The 23464-nt window shown below is 40.6% G+C and overlaps 1 protein-coding gene across 2 annotated transcripts in view; it reads right to left on the reverse strand.

Moving 5' to 3' along the window:
• Positions 1–23464, reverse strand: part of stxbp1a (syntaxin binding protein 1a) — a 36383-nt gene that overhangs the window by 4214 nt on the left and 8705 nt on the right. The window contains exons 2-19 of one of the 2 annotated variants that reach the window (XM_084934732.1): positions 19054–19103; positions 17488–17569; positions 17316–17392; positions 16208–16286; positions 15450–15553; positions 12878–13026; positions 12684–12768; positions 12036–12166; positions 11836–11943; positions 11683–11743; positions 11473–11538; positions 11297–11377; positions 11017–11155; positions 10503–10612; positions 8545–8646; positions 7576–7661; positions 4915–5069; positions 3779–3936 (exon numbers count right to left, since the gene is read on the reverse strand). In XM_084934732.1, coding sequence (XP_084790858.1) covers positions 3827–3936; positions 4915–5069; positions 7576–7661; positions 8545–8646; positions 10503–10612; positions 11017–11155; positions 11297–11377; positions 11473–11538; positions 11683–11743; positions 11836–11943; positions 12036–12166; positions 12684–12768; positions 12878–13026; positions 15450–15553; positions 16208–16286; positions 17316–17392; positions 17488–17569; positions 19054–19103 — 1775 coding nt within the window. In that variant the 3' untranslated portion in view covers positions 3779–3826. The remainder of the gene's footprint in view (positions 1–3778; positions 3937–4914; positions 5070–7575; positions 7662–8544; positions 8647–10502; positions 10613–11016; positions 11156–11296; positions 11378–11472; positions 11539–11682; positions 11744–11835; positions 11944–12035; positions 12167–12683; positions 12769–12877; positions 13027–15449; positions 15554–16207; positions 16287–17315; positions 17393–17487; positions 17570–19053; positions 19104–23464) is intronic. The other variant, XM_084934733.1, reaches the window with a different exon arrangement.

Here is a 23464-nt window from a genome sequence, read left to right on the forward strand (position 1 = left end):
AGCAATGTGTGCATGACATCATGTGACAAACCCCAATATGCACAATCACGAAAATGTGCAACCTTTATTAAAAGGGCATGCAGACAGCGGAAAAGGCTATAAGTATTTCAAGAAGTCAAGTCATGAAATCCAAAACCAGTAAGCTGACTCCGCTGTTTGAATGGAAATGTGAAAATCAGTCATTCTAATGGCACAAGGATGGACAGCTGAAGACACATTTCAGACATTGTAAAACTTGAAAGGTGCAGGACTGGAGCAAAGCAAACATTTACTTGTGTCTTAATTCCTGAACATAAGGAGGGTAAACATTTGATTTGATTTACTCCAGACACCAACAGTTTTTGACCTATATTGGTTTGTTTCTGTTGCAAAGCTGCATGTTTCTTCCAGTTTGGCTTGATTAGCTGTTTTACCTCTAACACGTTAACCTGATCCGACGTGGGGGCAGTTAAAGGCAAAAAAAATTGAACAAAATCCCCCAAATAAACAGAAGAGAAAGAGGCAAGTCCATTTCATATTGGGTTAAGGTGATGCGGTGGTTGCAGGAATCAGAGATCGTGAGTGGGGGTTCAAGGGGGTGAGTGGGTTAAAGTTGGGGTCAGGCTAGAATGTCGAATTGGCTTCGCCTGCTTCTCTGCTGTTCCCAAAACACACAGCTTGGTGGGCCATTTTTAGCCCCAGAAACAACACTGTGATGTTACGCTCCAACACCACAAAATACTGGCATATAATAGCACAGTAAAACAAAAAAACTTGTTTTAGGAAGTAATGGCCATTTTTGCTCAGGAAGCTTTGAATGCAGCAGTATGTGGGGAGGGAGGCTTCATACCGCTTATGGTGAGAGCTGTGAGAGCTTACTGAGAAAACCTTAAAAAAGCTTGGTTTGTAAATGATATTGCTTTAGCAGATTAGTCATGAGATGGATGTTCAACATTCCAGTCTAATAAAAAACTGCATTATATATTAGCTTTTTACTAATTAATAATCATGAAATAACCAGTCAAAGATATTAATAGAAAAGCATTATGGAGCCATGTTTTTTGGTGATCACTAAGGGATGTAGTCTTTTTATTAAAAGCTCGTTAAAGCATAAAATGTTTTCTTTTTAACCCTTTGTTCAAAGCAAATCGAGCATCATCTTCTCTCAACAGCCCTGGTTTCACTTAAAAGTATAATAAAAAGGTCACGACTCCACCCATATGAATACCAGAAGCCACACCTGGTTTAAGTTTGGTCAGTGTGCACTTCAAGGTCATCTCCTCGTGTGCCTTTTGATCGCTTCCAGCACTGGTCCCATTTCATATTTTTCCCTTGGAGTCCCATCTGACCAGTTGCAATTTCATTACACAAATTTAAACTGGAGCGTTAAGATACAGTTATGTGAAAGAGAAACCGTTTACCGGACTCTATGTGGTGTTGTTAGGAGCAGCTCATGATTCAACACCTTTAGCAGCAATAACTTGAAGTAATAATTTTCTGTATGACTTCATCAGTCTCTCATATCACTGTGGAAAAATGTTGGACCCCAGAAAACAACCCCAAATACGAATTAGAACAAATGGGTATGTGGTGCAGGAAGGTATTTATAGAAGTATTACTGGAAGGGGTGTGGTCCAGCTGGAGAAATTCACATAAATTACTTTCAGTTCACTCGTAAGTTCCCAAACCCCAAATACAAATGATGGAAGTTCACTGCTAATAACACTAGCTTGGCCAGAGGTTGCAATTAGAGAATAGGCAGTGACTCCTGGGCCTGGCAGATGCACTGAATAGTGATGGCTGAGCTTAGAAGGTAGACGGGAGGAATCGTTATCTAATGTAACAAAATCGATGCCACTGGGATGACCCTTTATGGTGTACAAGGATGGTGTGCAGGAGACGAGGTTGGCAGCTGCCTCTGCCTTCTGATGGTTATGTCAACCAAGGCTAGGTTATCTAGTTCAATGACATTGGATCTCTTGATCAATCACAGAAGAGCCACAGTTACTGCAGATTCGATTTAATAACAACTGAAACTGACTGGAAAGAGTTTGAAGATACTGACTGAGTACCTGAGTGGACCTGCAGCTGCAAAACAAGCCAAAATCATCACTCCTCCACCACTGTGCTTGATAATTGGAATGAGGTGGTTGTGTCAGTATGCCAAACATTGCACTGTGCATAGAGTCCGGTGAACTTTCTTTTTTCACATTACTGTATTAACACACTGGAAAATATCCCGATGCACTAAATAAAAGACAGAATGGAACTATCTCCAACCAATATCAACAGCGGAGTAGGAAATACTGTAACACTGCTCGAGGAGACCACCCTGAAGGGTAGACTCACCAAATTGAAATTAGGTATGGTATTTAATCTTTATTAAATACACCTGAGCTTTTGGCTAATTTTATGCAGCTAAACTTTTTTTTTTTAATCTGAAATTCATTGTTTGTTTCTCCACACATGTAGGTAACAGGATTTCTATTGATTGCTGAAAAGAGCAGACTCAAAAGCAAAAACTTTAAACTCACTAATTTATCCATCAGTGTGTGTGTCCAGGTATGATGTTGTCTGAAAGGAGCTGCTTTGAAAGCATTATCAGTTATTAATATATATGTGCTCACATAAACAAGGTGATGTGCTGAATACTAAGACAGAAGATGAGTATTTTGAAGATGTGGATAGTGCCCTATGTTAGGAGATGTTTTTTGGGTTTTTTTCTCTCTCTCTTTTTTTTTAGGTGGGTTGCTAAAGCATATCAGGTGGAACAATGCTACATTCTCAGACTGTCCGCACAGAGGAGTTGTGACGGTAATACAGAAGGCAAATATTCATATGAATGCATATGAACTTATTTTTGGTTGCTTGGTTTCCTATCTGTCACCCAGCTGCCCTGCTTGTCAGCAGATCTCCATTATCATGACAACATTCGCTTAAAGTCCAGCACCCTCTGCAGACAGGTCATGAGCCATGTGAGCATGTGATGGTGAGCTGAGTGGACAAAGTCAGGCGGTCAAAACAAAGAAAAAAAATACACAAGGATTAAAAAACAAAAACACACACAATACAAAAAAAAAACCAGAAAAGAAATGATAAAGTGTGTCTCTGAAACCCAACATCAACTCAAGGACCAATCCGGAAAGAAACCAGTAACAAAAAAAGGTGTTTGTTTGGTGTATGTAAAGGGCAAATTATAAAAATAAATCAGAGGAACTGATAAAGATGTTGGGGCAGATTAAATCTGGAGTGAGTTTTAAACAAGATCAAAGGGCCTTTGGGTGCCCATCACGGGGCGATTTAATCCACCCTGCAGAGATGATGGGAGGAGGCAGCAGGGATGGGTTCACGACCTCCTCAGGCATGGCCGCTGATCAGCACAGAGTTCAGGATACAGGAAGTGTGATACGCATGCCATCATCACATCAGCGTTGTGAGGATGTGAGCTAAGACTGCTCCAACAAATCTTAGAGTTAATTTAAGTAGTTGAAATGTTAAATGTTTATTGCACTGGATTTGTGGATAAGCTGAGAGACTTTGCGAGAATACACCTGTTTGGAGTTATGGTTTCAGTCTGAAACACATGACGGAGTCGCGGTTGAGTTACTGATACATAGGGAGTCTGATGGAGCAGTCCATGCAGTGAGGAAATGTCGGGGGCATCCATCCCTGAGGAAGTGGGGAGGAGGAGGGTGGAGTTACATAAAACAGTACTGAGTGTTCAAAGAAGAAGGAACAAGGAAGAAAGCCCTTGTGCTGTGAAGGTTCAGAAAGGGCTTCTTTGCACGGCTGCCTTTACTTTTTTCTGTGTGATTTCTCTCTCCCTCCCTCCCAATCTGTCTCTGCCTCACTCGGCTGAGGGCTCAGGGTCCTCAAAGGACACCCTAGTGGACTCTCGGAAGTCGGGATGCTGCAGGTCCTTTAAGAATTTGGTGGGGGTGAGCATGTGGGTGGCACCTGTGGAGGAACAGAAGTGGCTTCACCACTCGTCTCACAGCACATGCCATGCCCCCGCCCTTCCTTCACTCGCTCTCTCCAGAAAACATAAGGATCAAAAAACAAGCAACCTGTCATACAGAGCACACCCATACACACACGCACACGCACACGCACACACACACACTCACACCAAGTTGCACAAACACAAATAAACTGGGAACACAGACACAGAGAAAGACATGGCGTGGCTGCAATTTAAAGACAACAGTTGTTTTTAAAGACAACAGCAGAAGCAGAGCACAACAAAAGACACTTTCAGTTAACATAACAATATAACACAGACTGGCTGGCAAAGCTTCAGGACATCAAATAAACAGTACACAGGAACATGACACAAAGGGCTACTTTAACACAAAATGCTGCACACAATAATCTACCTGCTATCTGTAATTGCATCCTGCAAAAAAAGCTGCTGCAGTGTAAACCTGTCGATGGGAAATTTCTGTGACAGCAATGCGTGACGTGGGATGTATGCCGCCCTCCTGTATGTGTGTGATGAAATGAGGTCTGCTGCGTTTATAAAACTTGAGCCTATATTTCTAAATTTCCATTTTGTTTCCACAGGCTGAAAAAAGTAAAAAGTACTGAAATGAAGCCCAAAATATGAAACTGCATTTAATGTTTCAGAAAACTACGTTTATTAGTCTATTCCATACTCGCAGAAAGTCAGATTTCCCTCTATACTCCAGACTTTGTTTCTCTGCCTGCCCATCTTTAATGTTTTTAGCCACGTCCCAGGTCACAAGTCATCTGTGCCCATCAAAGACCACACACTGAATCTTCAGCCTCTCTTTAATCTGGATTAGGACGCAGCTTTTCCCACCTTTCGTGAAAACATGCCCACTCAGAGTCACACCCACTTTGTTTTCAAGGCGATGGATGTGTCTCTAACTACCCACCCCAGCAGCCTACACTACCCTCTGCAACACTACTCACCAATGATGGCTTCCCACTTCCCATTGGCCTGTGTGACCTCATAGGCGCAGCGCATTTCGCTGAAAGACACGCCGCCGATAATGAATACCATGACACGTGGCCCAGTGCGGTACTCTCCGGGTGTCTTGTTCTTGTGCCAGTGGCCGTACCGAGCACTGCCGGAAAACAACAACACAACAATGAAAGTACAGTATTAATACATTCTTTTGTTACTTTATTTTTGTGAAAATGTACAAAAAGAGAAAAAAAAAAGACAAGAAATTATTCACACAGCAAAAGGACAAGGCCATCAGTCACTTTTAAGTATTAATCCCATAGTAAAGATAACAACAGAAAGCATAACTGAGTGGATCCCATCCTTATGCAAAGGGGGAGCAGTTCATTTTTGTCCACCATGTTTATTTAATCCTGCTCCTTTCTTTTTTAATACTCAGAAGGTCTTCATGAGTCTAATCCATAGATATAGCTCTCCAGGAAGCAGGGGAATCCAAAGTTTCATCCACAGACTGGTAGTTTATCCATTTTCCCCAGTACTTTTCAAACCTTACAGTCACAAGTGTCAGAGAAAAAGGCCAACTGTTCCATTTCACAGATTTCATGAACTGTTTTTATCCTCTCAGGGGTTGTTGAAGATTCTTTATTTAACCACGTCTTAGTTACTGCTTTCTTACTTGCACTTAATCATATGAACAAGTATCTGTCTTGTTTTTTGAGGTCAAGTGGAACATTCTGCTAATAAATAACACAAATATGTCTTTATCTCTGCTGCCACATCCAACTAGTAAGAAAAAATCCCAGAAAATATGAACACGATCTGCACATATATTACCACACATTCGCCAACACTGCCCATTTTCAGGTATTTTACTCCATTTTATTTTTTTGGACAAAAAAACCTTGGCGTCCCTAAACCAGAGCTTGAGGTGCTAGAGTGTGCTCTACATGTCTTTATCCAGGCCTCTTCTGATAGCTCTATGTTTGCTCCTTTCTCCCAGCTTGATTTAACACACATTGGAAGAGACTTCTCTTCAATTATAAGATTAGGTAAATCCTAGATATTAGCTTTCTGGAAATATTATTTTCATTTACATCAAAAATGAATTTAATACTGTCGTTCCTCCCCTGTGGGCTCAATGTTTGAGGGGCTTTTTTGTGTGTTTTGTTTTTTTCAAAATAGTGTCTTAACTGGAGGTAAGTATGTTACAATAATGAGACAGAAAAAACTCAATCTTCAATCTATACTTATTTTGAGTTATGTTAATCATAGTTCAGTCGCATAACCGACTAACTACCCTGGCTGGTAAAATATTACTCCACCATGACGGCTAATAGTGGACAGTCGGTAATACTCCGGGACAAAAGTTGTTTCACTTGTCTCGAGGAAAGGCTACTCGGATCATCTATTCATGGAGGCAAAACGAAGATATGAATAGAAACTACAAATCTTGGGATCCATATTCTGCTCAGCAGCTTTATTTAAATCCTTCAAAGTGTCAACTTTTCTCCCACAGCTCCTGTTCAGTGACATGTACCTGCATCTCGCTGTGAATCGCAATGAAAGCTTTCAAAGTACAGAAAGTATTTGTATTTCAAATCAGGATAGGTAAATACTTTTGCTGTGAGGGAGGTGAAGAATAAGAAGTTATTCATAGTTAAAGAAAAGATAAGCGCTGGACTTTTACAATGTAGGACCAGAAAAGTTCTGGTAGTATTACTAGCATTAGTTAGGGTTGATTTGGATAAGCAGGAATTGGTGGCCTGTAATTCAGGGTTAGGAGAGTGTTAGGAATGTGTTCACATGTTGGTGCCATAATCTACACACCTCTGGCGGCTGTAAATAAACGCTGATTAGTGCATCAGATAGCACAGCAACTATTTGGCATTTTGGCCAATTTAAACTCGAAGAAATTCGAAGGATGGCTGAAGGGCAAAGGACCACAGTACCGTTTTGCCCTCCAGTGTCCCAGTCGCTCCCCACCTCGTGCAATACAGTGAAATTTTAGAGATTTTCCACTGCAGGCAGGAACCTAACCAGACTCAGAAGAACACCGTGAGAGGATTATATTACTAGCTAGAATAAGAAAAACAAGAGTTGAGGTTTTAGAGCAAAGGAAGGGAATGAGCTGCAGACAGGTGGCTCGGTTTGTACCTACATCACATCACACGTAGACAATTTATATTCAGAGCACAAACCAAATAAGCAAGATAAAGTAAAATTTCACCTGCAAATACTTTCTGAACGTAACAGCTGTTATCTGATAGTACCCACAACAAGGTACTTGATGCTGGGTGTGTGTGCAGCTGTGGGGGAGGGACAGTAAAAGAGGCAAGAGAGCATGCAGGATAAGCAGCATCCACACAGACTGGACCAGAGTATAAGGAGGTATTGCTGAATTTATACCATTTTCTACAAATCCAGGGCAGTGAAATAACATAATCAAGAAGTAACTGCAAGAAATGGTTGTTTCCTCCATATTAAGGTAAAACAGCTGCAGCAGCACATCTCTGTTCTTGTTTCTTTTCAGTCCCATCAGACTCATCTTCCATCCCAAATTACTACTGATACAACACCTCCATTTCTCTCTTCATAATTTGAAAATGCTACAACCATGAAATGAGATGCTATGTTGTTTGAAAATGCATTTGTGTGTGTGTATGTACCTGACTGCAGTGGTGCTGAAGGAGGCAGAGGAGCGGGTAGAGATGTAAGGATAGTGCTTGGTGTCCAGTTTATCGTCAATAGCATCCTGCAAGAGAACAAAAAAGAACAAAAATAAAACATATCCTTGTTAGCAATATTGTCTCTGTCTCTCACACGTACATGCACACACTTGAAATAGGCAAATTCACATCTCTTAGCAACTTCCACTGCAGAGGTCCACTGCAGAATTAGCTTTGCACAAATAAAGGGGCTAAATATATTCAGGGGTGCACATAAGTGGTCCGCAGGTGTGCATGCGCTGTCAAAATAAAAGCCGCGCACCAGATAAGAAGTTGCAACGCGCGTTTGCGTACATAAGATTTTCGGAGGAGGACAGACATTTGTTTAGAACTCTAAAAGATGTCGAAGAAGCTCCTTTAAGCAATTACTTTGGTGTTCCTCCACCTCCACAGAAATGTCAGAAGGAGTCCGAACCACAAAAGAAGCACGTACTCTCGGAAAAGTGGTTGCAGGAGGTGAGCTGGGTTCAAACAAATGATGAACGCACAGAGATGTGGTGCAGAATATGCCGTGAAAATCCCACTCTAGTGGACAAAAACAGTGCCGTTTATATGTACGCAAACGCACATTGCAACTTCTTATCTGGTGCGCGTCTTTTATTTTGACAGCGAATGCGCACCTGCGGACCACTTATGTGCACCCCTGAATATAGTAGATGACAACTAGGCAGGAAAAGCTGATGTTTGACTGAGACTGTTGTGGATGTATGAGAAGTGAAAAGTATGTAACAGCTACTTTTGAATACATAAGTTAGGAGTACTTGAGGGAAAATGAATAACTGCATCTATAGTTGAGATGTTTTTGAAACTAAAATACTAAGACACTTCAATGCATCTGCCAGACAGCAGGTTATATAAATCTCTTTAGTTTTCTTAACACATAATAAAATAAAATGCCTAGAAACACACCTCCATGATGTCCTTGATCAGTGGTGTCCAGCGGGACAGCTGATAGGTCTGCTCGCTCACACGCTCCTTCCTGTCGACCTTTTTCCCTCTGCGGAGGGTGGACTGAGAAAAGAAAGAATAGATGAGGAAGTGGAAGTGGAAATAAAAGACGCTTTCCTTGAGCACTCATTAAAAACAGCACAAACTGATCTGCTAGACATTAGATAATGAAAGCTTAATGTCCTGATGCTACAGATTATTTATCTGTGTAAACATGCTAGTGACCTTTCACTTTCTCTCAGAGCTGATGTGAACAGATCTCCAAATGTGTTCATATATTCAGAGTAATGAATAGGTAACTAGTAGCTTTATTCTTGGATTGTATTAGAGTAGCTTTGCATGAGTCACAGGTCAGAATAATCTGCACTTATCTTAAAATGTCTACATTTAAAGACAGCTTTCATCTGATTGGCTACCCCCACAGAAATAAAGCTTAAATAGCAGGTTGGTGAGGCTTCTGTGCTCACAACCAAAACTTTGTGCTTGAGGTGAACATATTAGGAATATCTGCTCTCATCTGCTGAACAGCCAAGAGTAGAAAAACTGTCTGAAACTGAGTGTTTAAAGCAGTCTGAAGCCTCAGCTATGAGGGATTCCTTGTACATATGTCGATCTCATTAAAACTTTAGCTATGTTTATTATGAGCATTCACCCTTTAGGTAGCATTTATCTGACATAAAGTAGTGACAGCATTATAGCCCCTTTAAGCAATAAGCCAACACATGCACCAGCAGCAGCAGCAGACTAAACAGGCTATTCCAGACAACCTTCTCCCGAGCCACGCTTTCCAGTTCCTCCTAGGGGATCTCAAGGCATTCAGAGGACAAACAAGATATATATTTTTCCAGTGTGTTCTGGGTCTGTCAGTTGGGCATGCCCACCAAACCTCCACAGGGAGACGCCCAGGAGGCATCCTAACCAGGCCCAAACCACCTCAACCAGTTTCTTGGAACACACATGTGACACAGAGCACAGGCTCTGCTCCACAATCCCTTCTCAGCCTCTCTCTAAGGCTTATCTCAGTCACCCAGTGGAGGAAACTCAATCCACAATCTTACTCTTTCAATCATTACCCATACTTCATGACCACAGCTGAGGGTTGGATCTCTCAACACAGCAGGTCACTGCAAGCCCCATTACTGCTGACACAGCACCAACTCACATTCCACCTTCCTGTCATTCCTGCATAAAAGCCCATGATACTTGAATTCCCTTCCTGGAGGTAGCCCCCCCCCCCTCCCAAACGACTGACGACACCTTGAGAGCTCTTCCATGAAAATCAAAAACAGGTTTGAAGATAAGAAGCAACCCTGACGTTGTCAAACACCTATTGAAAAGTGTACCACCTGAAGCCCCATCAAACAGTGCTGCAGTACAGTGGAAATAACCTAATTCAAAACGTGACAACATAAGAAATTGCATTTGAGATGTCCCCAAAATGTGGCACGTTGTGATTTCTGTGTTGGTTAAGGGTCAGTGATACAGATACAATGATACACAATCACCCACCAATTATATAAGTAACCAAATTAACAATTTAATGTAAAGAAAAGCCTAAATACAATATTTTCATAATTCTATGTTAGCCTGCTTTATTTCACCCAACATCTATGAAGTGTGAAGTAGTTTGACTTCCAGCATCTTAGGCTTTTTTGTCCAAGGATCAGACATGAAAAACATCACACAGTTTGTGCTTTAAAGTGAAACTACACAGACAGCTTCTCTGATGGGAAGACTTGTGCTGTGACAGATTACATAATATAAGCAAATTTCCATTACAGTCTATTGGCGTTAATATTAAAAGGCAAAAACTACAATACAATTCATTAAAAATTAATTCAAGGAAAGTATTCAAAATTTAGTTTATAACAAAAGGAATTAGGAAAGGATGAGTAAGCTGATAATAAGGAGACGCTCACATCTGTGATGATGGGGACACCCAGGTGACCCATGTTGGTGATGATCTCACTGTCCTCGGGGGGAATCTGAGCATGCTGGATCAGCTTGTTGAGGTTCTCCTCCGTAATGCCTAAGCACATAAATATACACAAAATATTAACAAGATTTGTAAAACAAAGATTGTTTTTTTTGATATCAACAAGTTCCTGCATGTTGCTTCAATAAAACAACCCATAACATTGTTGCATTCATTTTTCTTTTGTATTTTAAATGTTAAATGACAATTAAAAATATTTAATAACGCCACATTTTCATGGCCCACTCACTCACATTAAATAACACACAAGAATGAGCGTACTCTACTTCCCTTAGATTCAAAATTCAAACATCAGCTAAAGCAACGGCAATTTATACAGATGTATAAAAATGTTTAAGACAATAATAATAACACTAACTTGTATAAACGGTTTACTAGAAAGTAAATAAATATTTCTGTCTTATTTTCATGTGATTTATATTCAGTCTGTCGCTTACCGTTCTTAAGGAAAATGTAAAGCAGGATGATGCGGATCTTGTCATATGTGCTGACATTGGCATCCAGCAGTATGGGCACAATGGCCCTCATGGGATCTTTGATCTTCTCTCCCTCAGCATCTGTGCCCATAGCCAGATCCTGCAACAGAAAACCTCTGGTTTACGTCTTACTTTAAAACCCTGATCGCTGCACTGTGCTCTTTGTCCTCGCCTCTGCTACTTCCACCTCCTATTCCCTCTGGTTTTCTCTCCTCATCCCCTCTTTCTGCTTCCGTCTCACCTGTTCCACACGGCAAAGTTTGTCCACTGTTCCCTGGTAATGTTTCATGCAATCCTCAGCCAGCTGCAGGTGAGTGGAGTACTGAAAAAGACAAAACAGGTCAGCGTATACACACGCACACACATACACACGCACACACAAAGAAAGGCATGCACAGACTCAAAAAACACACAAACCTTGCTGAGCTCCTTCTGGTACTGAGGCATCTTCTTCAGCATCTGGGAGAGATCCCTCATCGTGGTCTGTTGAAACAAAAACAACACTAAGTTACACGATTAATGTCCAATAAAGCGGCGATGACGTAAACCACAGGACACCCCTAATGTTTTCACAAAACTTTACATTCATACTCATAGCATCACCTCCCTCCACAGAGTCGCCTTTACCTTCTCTCCGGTGTTCATCCTCTTGCTGGAAGAAAAGTCTTTCAGCTGGCGTGTCACTTCCCTAGTGACAAGAAGACAGTAACATATGAGAATTATTTAATTTGATATCAAAAGCCTGAGTGGAAAATAAAGAACAGAATGAAAAGTACTCACTGGGACACCTCGGCTATGTGTTTGTGTCTCAGGCTCACCCACAGGTCATCGTCTTCATGCAGAAGGACCTCTTTCTCACGTGAGTCTCCGATGCCGCTGGTCTCATATCTGGAGAAGAATCAACCAAACAGCAATGGCCAAATTGCCCATAAAAGCAAATGATGCTCAAGTAAAATTTAAACAGCAGCGTTTGCTCATACTTGTAGACATCATTTTCAATGGGCAGCAGGTCGTAGCCCATAGCCTGAAAGGTGAGCTCGTGCAGGACAGGTGAGACGGGGTCAAATCCCCTATCCAGAATGATCAGCTGTGAGCGAGCCTTATCCGGACCCTACAGAGGGAGACGCACAACAATTAGATAATCACGCATCCGGTCTCGTGTAGAATTCAGTTGTGCAACTGCAACTGCATGCATGATTATTTTGCATTCAGAAGCATGGCACTTTTTATATCCATATTTATATTATATAGGTTTTGTGTGTAACCTTTATATTCAGCCATGTGTTTTAAAAGCTTCTTTGTCCATTAATTTAAAAAGATTATTCCTTTTGATACAGCTTGTATTATTGTATTATTCAATAACAAAAACTCTACACGTGAAGGTTTTAGTTCTACTATTAAATCTTTCAGATTTTCACAATGCACTTCTTAAAAGAGTAAAGCCTGGAGAGGATATTTTAGTGCAGTGGTTTTACTGATTACAGCAAACGGAGATCAAGTTAAGCTGTAACCTGATCTCATGGACAGCCCTGATACAGGTTAAAACAACGAGAATATGATGTGCTAAGTGAAAACAATAATAAGCAGGATATTTAAAGTGACAACATTTTGATTTCTCGTGAGCTCACCTCTCCCATGGTGGGGTCATCAGCCTTGTATGCATCAAGTTTGTCCTGAACCAGCTGGGCCAGGGTGGCGTTGTCCTTGTACTCCCTGTCAGACACGGGAAAGCGGGAAGCGGGAGGGAAGGTAAATAAAGGAAAACAAAGCATGACAGATGTAAAGACATTTTAAGTTTTACAACCGCCCCCTGTTTGCTCACCCTCGGTATCTGACAGCAGGATACTCTTTCAGGGTGGCACAGAGCGTCGCCAGCTGCTCGGCCAGCCTCTCCATCACTGGGTTCTTCAGCTGGGTCTTATGAGGGCTGTAGAAACTGTGAAAGGCATCTGGATTGTCCAGAGAATACACCTGCACACACAAATACAAGGAAATGTCATTTTTTTTCTTCAGCTAACTGTGCTGACATGAGTGTTTCTAGCTTCTTGAACTAATTTGTCTGATATACTTTTTCCTAATGTGCATAAGAAGATTTTTTTTTCCTTCACACCTAAGTGTGTCTTTGCTTCGCTCTCGGGCGTCTCTCCCTCACAGTGATGATGTGTGCAAGAGAGAGAGAGCAGCGAGGAAAAGCACACCTGTGTTTCTTCATGCTAAGCTTCTCCAGAAACAACTTCCTTGAGAAGCATTAAACTGAACTGCATTTCCAAGACAGAGAGGGAGAAAGGACCCAAGGCTTTTAACATCTGCGTGTGTGTTAATGCGTTTCAGCTGTTACACAAATCGACTGTTTGATCTCAGTTATCGTTTTCATGTTTTCTCCCTCTCTTTTTTCAGTCTCTACCATTTCATCCCCCTGCACTTTAATGTCTTCTCGACTCGATCTTCACCATATCATCCTACACCCTCTCTTTTGTCTTTTACTGTTCCATTATTTCACCTCCTCCCTCTGTCTCTTTTCGTTTCTATCCTCTTCCTCCTCTCTTTTCTCCTCTCCTGCATCACTACCACTCCCTTCTCCCAACCCATCTGTCCATAGTCACATGACCACACTCCTGCGCTGCAGAAGGGCCCCTGCCTCAGAACGGCCACCATTGGCTGCAGCCCACTGTGTGGATGTGAATCGCCCAATTGGGCAAGTCTGTGGGCGGGACTATGAGGCAGCATTTTTGCCTGAAGCAGAAAACCACTGACTCTGAATTAATCATAGTAGACAAGAAGGAAGCAAAGCATTGTGGGCCAAGAAGCATCTTTAGATTGTGAGAGCAAAGGACAGACAGAAAGAGAGAGATGCAGTAAATAGAGGGGTGGTTGCTTGAGGGAAAAATGGGGTAAAATGGTTGGAGAAAAGGATGGAGTAAATGCAAATGAGAGGGAAAAAGCAAAGATAAGAAAGTGCACGTGAGTTTAAAAAAAGAATCTAGAAAACAGAGAGAGGCAGAGAAGAAGACAAGATGGAGGCAAAGGGTGGGGAAGCAGATGGGAGGGAGAGAAATCAGTGTGATAAATGTGAGTCTTCTGGAACAGTCTGGCAGTAAACAGAGAGTCTGGTGAGTCAGCAGCTTTGTGCCGAGTCTCCACCTGAGTGAGTTTCTCTGTCCTCTCGCTCTGCCTCTCTTTAGCCATCCTTGACTCTTCCGACCAATAACCTTGCTGTTACTATTTCTGTCCACATCCTTTGCAGCATTTCTCTCCTCCCACCTGTCTTAATCGATCTCTGCAGCTGCTCTTGCTCAAGCTTTCCATCTCTGGATCTTTCTCCCTCTCCTCCTCTTTCTCTGTTGTCACTAACAGACAATAAAACTCAGCTGGGTTTCAGTCATTTCCAGTTTTGTGTAGAAAAGTGTGCTGTGAAATAGCACAAGAAGGCATTAACGGCACAAATCTTGATCTAAATTAATCGTTTATAAAGCCATGCATGTGCATGATTTCTTTTGTTATAACCTTAGTCACTGCAGATTTCAGTCCCTTTTGAAAAGCCTGATTTCTAGTCCTACACGTAGGTGTTAATGGATGCAGACTCCCAGAACCATCTCTATAAATGGTAAACAAAAAGATTCATTAGCTATGTTGGACCAAAACCACTAGCTCTGGTGTTTTAGGCAATAGTTAAGGACAATAATGCATATTTATGGACTTTGAGTGGAAGTTTTTGTTCTGCACAGTTCTAAGTGTTTGAAAATGCAGATGTGCTTTAAAAAGCTAAACTGCAATTAGACAGCAGGATTGGGGATTTCTTTTCTTTTGCCCATCACTTGGACTTTGTTACCTGAACTGCATGCTCAGGTGTGGCTGGTCAGACTGCATGTTAAGTCTGACTTCAGCCATTTTCACGTCAAAAATGCTCTTTTAAGTCCCAAAGGCATACAAGCACAGAAGATACAAGAAACCATCCAAACTGCTTCACGTCCAATAAACTGATGAGTTGGGTGTTACAATAAAGCTTAACATCCAGGCATCCATTAAAGTATCTTAAGATAATATTTTGATGATGATGCCATCAACATTTTTAGGGTTAGTGAAGCTACATGATATATCGTAATCTGCTACCTCATGGTTAGAACTATGGATAGGTTAATTTAAACACATTAGCATAGAGAAGATGTCGGAAGAGGGTTCTTAAAAGACCATTCAGGGACAAGCACAGAGAAATGCTGTCATATTGCACCAGGAAGTAACCAGAAATGGACAAAGCTTCAGCCAAGTGAATGTCTGGGCACAACTTTCATACTGATTATACGTATTGGTATGCAGAATCTTTTTATAGAGATTAAACATGCTTTTCTGCATTTCATTATGCACCATCACCATGCAGGGCTGCACAGTATGTTTACCTGAGACTCGTAGGGCAAGAAGGCGATGTTGATCTCCGTCAGAGTCTTGACGACTTTGGAAGCCCGGCTCTTCACCAGCTCATTAAAGAGAGGATCGGGGCAGGCTGGAAAATATCACATGATGCTTCGTTTCAGTCACATTCACAGACAAATGCACTTAAACACCAGAGTTTGAATCGACCAATGATGTCTCTAAAAGATCATCTTTGACTAAACTTCTTCATATTACTTTGACAGAGTGCTTCAATGGAAGCTCCTCCTTCATTTAACATGATGCAGCTTTAGATTCTTCCACTATAAAGACACCTCTAAGGCCAAGATGTTTCTGTTAAAGGGAAACTGCAACATCGTAGCCACTCAGTCTCTTATTATGAAGCTGTAACCCCCTGTAATAGTGCAGGGATAAAGCATATTTAAAGAAAAATAACTACTTTTGTATAGTTCTACTTAATTTGTCTACAAAACACTGTAAATTAGGGGAATATTTGATTATTAGTACAAAAAGATCCTCTCTTACTTGACCTAATAAAACCGGCTCACATGTTTCAAAACAAGAAGACAATAGGTGACTATAAGAACTTTGAGGAAACTGTGGGATTAGACGTTGTAACAACATCAATGAGAGCATTCATTTTCGTATCTATGAAAGAAAAAATTACAACAATTAAAAAACCCTCAACATCCAAAACAGTCTTGCTTAGCAGCATCAACACTATATCAAATAGAAGGTTGTCTGTAAAGTCCTTGTGTGTACTCACAGTCAGTGAAGAAAACATGGGCTGCCTTGTATTTAGATGAATGAGGGTCTTTGAAGTCTGCAATGACGGTGTGGACAGACTGAAGAGAAAGAAACAGGTTAAATGTGTTGCGATGAAAGTTCTGTATTTTAATCTTCAAGATAAGGTGAAGCAAGGATAATCCTTACAATATGTGCATTTTATAATGTGAGCTTCTCTGATCAATATTTTGGTAGCTAGTCAAGCTGCAAGTAGAGGTTAGTGCGTGTCAGTCTTTCCCTTTCAAACCATGAGCTGCGTTTACATTCTCCAGCGTCCCAGAGTCCGCACTGGCCTGGCCTTCCTGCCTTGGAGAACCCTACCACATGTTACATTTTGAATATTCACTTTCATATACCCAAACCATTTGTTAATTTGTGAAGTTATTTTAGTGTAAAAGTATAAGATTGAAATTCATGAATCTAAGGAGCGTGGAAAGAAAAGCGACTGGACTTTTTTATGTTTCTTGAAGACGTTTCACCTCTCATCCGAGAAGCTTCTTCACTTCTAAGAGAAATGAATGATTTTTTTTTCTCCAAGAAAAATTCATCCATCTATCGCTGCTAAAGTATGCTGATTCTGATTCCAATTATCCCAGTCCGGGTTGCAGGGGCAGCAGTCTGCGCCGAAGATGCCTACATCTCCCTCCTCCCAGCCACCACCTCTAGTTCTTCCAAGGGAACATCAGCCAGGTAAGACTCGCAATCTCTCCAGAATGTCCCAGAGCTGCTCTGGGCACTAATGCTTGGTATTCAGGAGCATCCTAATCAGATACCAGAACCACCTTAACTGACACCTTTCAGTTGAGGGATAACCGTTACTCTGAGTCCCTCCCTGATGACCAAGCTCTGCAGCCTCTCTCTCTCGTGGTCTGCAACATTCAACTTGAGGTATACTGTAAACTCTGTACAACTTTCAACAAATAAAGGAAATTTGGATGTAAAGATAGATCATGGAAACTAAGAAGCATGAGCGATCTTTCTTGACTAAGTCAACAGCTTAATATGGCAGCTTGTCTGATCTCTCTTCTAAAAGTGCATACCTGTTGACAGGGATGTGCCTCTATAGGTAAAAGAAGGAGTATCCCTACCTTCTCTGTGGGTGTAATCAGGTAAATGGCCTCCAGGCTTGGCAGTGGCTCTCGTCGTTTCATGATGTCCTCCACAACTACAGAAACAGGCACAGACATGTTAAAGAGTCGCAGGTACGAACAAAATAAGCCTCGCAGTGCAGAGAAATAGTTAAATGTGATGGGCTCTTACTGGTGATGCCCTCTGTCATGATGTCTGTCATTTTGCAGCAGGATGACAACATCCTCATGCTCAGCTGGTCCACAATCAGAGCCTGGCAACACACGAAGGCAGTAACTACTTTTTATTACTCTCATTACATGTAGCTGACAATAAAACAGTCTTATTCGAATAATCCCTTACAGACACTGTGCAGTGATGACTCAGGTTTATTCACATCCAGGCTTCAAGGTCTTTTGTGTGTCTTAGTTGTTCTGGCTTATTTAATGTGCACCACTGTGATGAAAAACATTTTTCCATTTGCATATTTACGCATCAAGATATATATTGTGTATAGGTTTTGTATCCATTTTATCTTTTATTATATTTTCTACTGTTGTCTTCTAATGTCTTTTTGGAAAACATCTAAAAAAGAACTATTGAAAATGTAATCTCCTGGGATGGTGAGAATCATTCCTTCCATTGGTCTGCCCAAAAGCCTCTGTTAAATGACTAATAAAGACCGATTCTAGAGACATTCAAATATTTGACTAATAGATTATTTGGCTGGGTATTTCTGCACAGTCTTTACTCAGACACATTTAGCAAATGAGCAACATCTGAATTGGATCCATTTCATCTAATGAGCCAAAATAGTGCAGCTGCTTGAAAAGAACACATTTAGTTGTGTCTCCATCAAGAGTTGACGAAGAGTCTGGAAGGCCTCATGGTATGGTAAATGCTGCTGCACGTCTTTTAACAGGTGTTGGAATGTATAAACACATCACTCCAGTTTTAGCAAATTTACACCGGCTCCCTGTAAAGTATCGTATTGATTTTAAGATTCTTTTAAAGTTTTAAATAATATGGCACCCAGTTATTTAAACGAACTCCTCAACATGTATGACCCCAAAACAGCACTGAGATCGTCTAGCCAGATGCTCTTAGCACAACCAAGGTCTCGACTGAAGCACAGAGGAGATCGAGGCCTTCGCAGTAGCAGCACCCAGACTCTGGAATAATCTGCCAGAGGAGATTCGTACTTTTATCCTATTATTCATCCATTCCATGAATAATAATATGTTTTTCTTGTTATAGGTGTTTGTCTGACTAAAAAATGCAAAGCAATTGTAAAAAGAAACAAACATTAACAAATAAATCTTCTAACCCCAAGACATTAACTTTACCTATAAGTTTAAGCTAAACAGTTTACTGCACATTAGAAAAGCTGGAACAAGACACTGTTTGGCAAACCCTATTTTTAGTCCCACAAATTTCACCAGTACATTTTTTTCTTTTACTGACTCAGGTCTAATTTTGAAACATAAGCTACAGATTCAGAGCAAAGTCCAGTTATGCTTCTTTGAAGAGAACTGCTCAATGACTATATTAGCACTTTTTTTAAGTAATGAACAGGTACAACCCATTCCCAAACAGAATTTATAAGAATAAAATAAAATAATATATTTATATTTTACTAAAAAGAACAGGTCCCGCTGGCAGTCAGTTCTACAGCCCGAGTCTAGATAAAAGCTTTCTAATCATCTTGTTTGTTGCATATCAGGGCCCTACACGTGACCCAGAGTGCTGTCCTCTCACCTTCCATTCTCCCTTCTTCTTCACCTTCTTGATAACATCGTTCATAATCTCTGTAAAAGAAAGAAAGAAAAAGAATCATCAGAAATCTGATGGGCTCGTTATCTAAGCATTCACCCATCATCCTCTTATACGTATCTCTATGACCTGAGCAGAGATGTTTTAATTCATTTTGTAAGTAAAGAATACACAAACATACAAAGAAAACACAACACACACATTCATGTACCATTTCATCACAGCAAGCTAATATTCACCCTCGGATCAGACAGACTGATGACCTGTCCAGTGTGCACTCTCCCTACTCTCCCAATATGCCGTGCTGAATTTATTGAAGGCTTTATTTTGTGCGACTTTTCCTTTCAACACTACACATATTTCTACCACAGGCACACTTATTTGGAGGAACAAATACCTCGGTGCTACACTGTTTTGTTCATTTTATTTCAAACAAACATTATTAAATAACAACAAGGAACAAAAACCAACATGGAGGCAATGTTTCCCACCAAACATGCAAACTTCATAGCAGCAGGAAAGGTTCACGGGTTCCCTAATCAGGGCTGCACAATTATTTAGATCAATATTGAGACTGCAAATATGTAAAACTCTTAACTAACAGACTTTGGAAAGCACTGACAATAAGGTGGTGAAGCTGGAGGTGGCAGATTTAAAGATGCTACGATTATTGTTTGTCAGTGACCACGAGGAACAGGATTAGAAACAAGTACATTAGATGGAGAGTTCTGTTTGAGCGGTTTGGATATAAAGTTAGAGGCAAGGTTGAGTTGGTTTGGACATGTGCAGAGAAATGATTGTCAAAGGATGCTGAAGATGGAGCTGCCAGGCAGGAGTAAAAGAGGAAGACCTGAGAGGAGGTTTGTGGATGAAGGAGGACAGAGGGTTGGTGTGATGTGGGAGGATGCTAGAGATAGGGTGAGATGGAGGCAGATGATGTGCTAATGTGACAACGAGCAGCAAAAAGAAGATAAAGACAAAGAAGAAGCCAACTCACAGACTTTGAAAAATAGTAATTTATTGAACAAAAGTCCGATTTATTGAAAGTTTTCTCTGAAGAGAGGGGTGCACTGAAAGACGAACCAAGAGCATCATAATAATTCAAAATGTTGCATTATGATCATTTTATCTCACGTTTTTTGCCTTATTAATCACTGAAAGTTACATTCGATTAGCCACACAGCCTTTAGTGTGTATCTGCCCAAAGTTAACATGAGAGGCAGAAACGGCAAGAAAAAAAATGTTTGTTTTATGACAGTAAATCAATCCCAACTTTAAAAATAGACATTTTACTACTACAGAACAATTTTATGATTAATAGAAATTGTGCAGATTGGGTATGAGTGTCAAACTCTTACACCGTGAGAATCACTGGAGTAAAAATCAAGTCTAAAAACAGGAAGTTTGAGTAACTCTTGCCCTATGCTGGGATAGGCTCCAGCTCCCTGGCAACCCTGATAAGGATAAGCAGAAGACAATGGATGGATGGATGGTCAACTAAATTAAACTAAGCTTAAAATAACTGAACCCTGAACTGTTTGATTCTACTCATATGTATTTTAAAATCCAATAATGCTACTATTACAATAACACGCACCATGCATTCATGCCTCCAGTGAGGTTAGCCACCACAGATCTACATCAGTGGAATGAATTCTCTCAATGATGAGTGTCTACAAAGACGAGGAAACCCAATAAAGGAAAGCCAGTATCCACTGTGAGGTTATGGCACGATGGCCCTGTTTGTGCCACAATACTGATATTGGCTTGATCAGTATGCCAACCATCTGCCAGCTGTATTATGATAAATCCATTAAGGGTGAATTACTGTTGAACATCATGTTGGATCACAGTGAATATAAACCGCTAAGCCCTCCCGGCCCCAGCTAAAACCTGCGACCACACAGATACTGATGGATTACCACAGATTAAAAAGGGCTTGAGCAAAAAAAACAGATGAGGGATGCAAGTGTTTGCTGCCTCGAAAACAATAAGCAGTATGCTCCTCAAAGTCAGATGATGATGCTTTTCAGAAAATTGGAGAAATATGCCAGAAGTAGGATGGAAGCATAAAAAATGGTAAATAAAACCAATTATAGTATAAAAGAAAGCTAGAATGCATGCAAATAAAGGTCGACTAAAAGTAAATAAGTTATCGTATGTACTATAGCTGAAGCAGACAGAGCTCAGCCTGAACCTCCTGTGAGTGAGACGAACTGTATCTGACCTCCAGTGGGACAGATGATCTTAATATAGTAGAAATATTCTTGCTAAATGAGAGATTCCCCAACTCAGCTTCAGTCTATTTCCAGTATTTCCTTTGTCCTGTTCTGTTAGCTGCTACGTCAGCCAAGAAGCACTGTGAGTACAAACTATAACCTAAAAAAACTTAAAAAACCTGTGACTTTTACACAGCTGGGGAGTCGGGGATGTCACTGTGCTGACTAATTGCTGTAAAACACTCCAAGTAACAGCTGCAAAATTAAAGCAGGTTCCTTTTCATTCCTGAAAAGTTGACTTGTGTTTCATCCAGCAGCGGCTCCAGGCCACAGGATGAGACACTTCAGAAAACAAAGCAGGACTGAGGATATCCGTGACTCGTCCTCCCTTTTCCTCTGCTAATCTGTTTCCTCTTTTTCCTCTGATAAATGAGCTCAGATAAAAGCAGCTCCAATTATTCAGATAAATTTAATTTTTAACTGTTCTTTGTTTTCTTCCAGGGTCCAAATTCTTTAGTCCATCGATCTCTTAAACATTAATGTCGATTCACAACAAAAGCTTTACTTCAGCTCGATGCTTTAACATTACACTTTCCATATGAACATCTCTTCCTTAGATGCGTCTCAAACCTTGTTGCTGCCATTTCTTAGAAGCCCCCATTGAACCCTTTTTTGGGAGCCCTAAATTTCATTCATAGCATTTTCCCAATTACTGTCATTGCTTTTGAAGGTAACGTTTTAATATTTATCCAGTTGAATTTAGGTTTGTAAAGGTGAAAAGGTTTGAATATGTTTGCAAGTAGAATATTAGATTAACATTAACTGCAAGGCAGTATATTGATGACATTATGATTAGAGGTTGAGCCTCCTAAAGGGACCCACATCCATTTTCACACCTTGGCTCAGGCGATTAGAGGATCATCAGGGGGTCCTTTTGTCCCTCTGTGGGGGGATACTCCCACAAAGCTTAAATCTGGGACTCCCCACCATTTGACCTTAGAACTGAAGAAGCTTCTCGGATGAGAGGTGAAACGTCTTCAAGCAACTTAAAGAAGTCCAGATGCTTTTCTTTGCAAGCTCCTTTGACTACGATGACCTGGATGACTGAGAACCTTCACAGACATAGAGCCCCCTAAAGGTTTAAAGTAATCTCCCCTGGAGGCCATTCAAGTCCAGTATGGAGGTAGAAGAGTTATAATAAAAGAACTGACCCCAACAGAATTTCTAAGGGGTTAACAATCCATAGAGGCCAATGTATTTTTGTTACCGGACCATAAATATGCTTTTCAATGCTGAGAAACTGAACATTTTAACATGGGGCTCTATGGGGGCTGTCTCGCTTTTGAATCCAGCACAAGTCACCTCAGTACAACAGAGTGTCTGTACTATCAAATCAACATCTCTGTGGTTCTACTCAGTGAAATATAGAGCTGAAAATCAAGTACACAACTTTTTCTGGATTATGTTCTGTTAAAAAATGATTATAATGTTGATAGATACTAAACAACAAATACACTAATTCAATTTATCTTCTCTTCTGTTAGCTTCAGTTTTGGTTCATTTTTTTTTTCAGTTAAAAGGATGACTAATGGGATTATCCTTCATAAGGTTGAGTGAACTGACCCAGACAGTCAATAAAATAGAGAAGTTAACTTAATAGTGAATGGACTGCACTCTTTTCTAACTGAAGACTGAAAATAAGTTGGGGGAGGCGTGACTGTGGATTCTTCCTTTCTAACCTCCTGATAAAGGCACAACAGGAACACACCGGTCAGAAAGAAGGGAAGGGACCTGAACAAACACAAGCAGCAGCTGTGTCAACCAAACATGCACAGAAATACATACACACACATCTCATCTCATATCCAGTTAAACAGGATACAATATAATCACGTCAGAGCAGGGACGAAAGTTCCCAATTTCTTTGTCAAACTAGTCAAATATAAATGAGACTATGAAGACTTTATTAAATATACAGTTAAGACATAAAACTAGAAATACTACTAAAATATTACATCTTCAGCACCTCAGCAGACACTTGTTTATCTCATCAGGTTGCAAGTTTTTAAGAGTTGTGGCATTTTCTTGGTCTCGTACCTCACTAACAGGATTCAAACCCCCCAAAATCTTCTGCTTTTTCAGTAAAGGCTCAGTTATCTTTTGTTTATATTATTAAG

The sequence above is a fragment of the Perissodus microlepis genome, chromosome 7, assembly GCF_051167445.1.
Source record: "Perissodus microlepis isolate ML-2025 ecotype Zambia chromosome 7, ASM5116744v1, whole genome shotgun sequence".
Lineage (NCBI taxonomy): Eukaryota > Metazoa > Chordata > Actinopteri > Cichliformes > Cichlidae > Perissodus > Perissodus microlepis.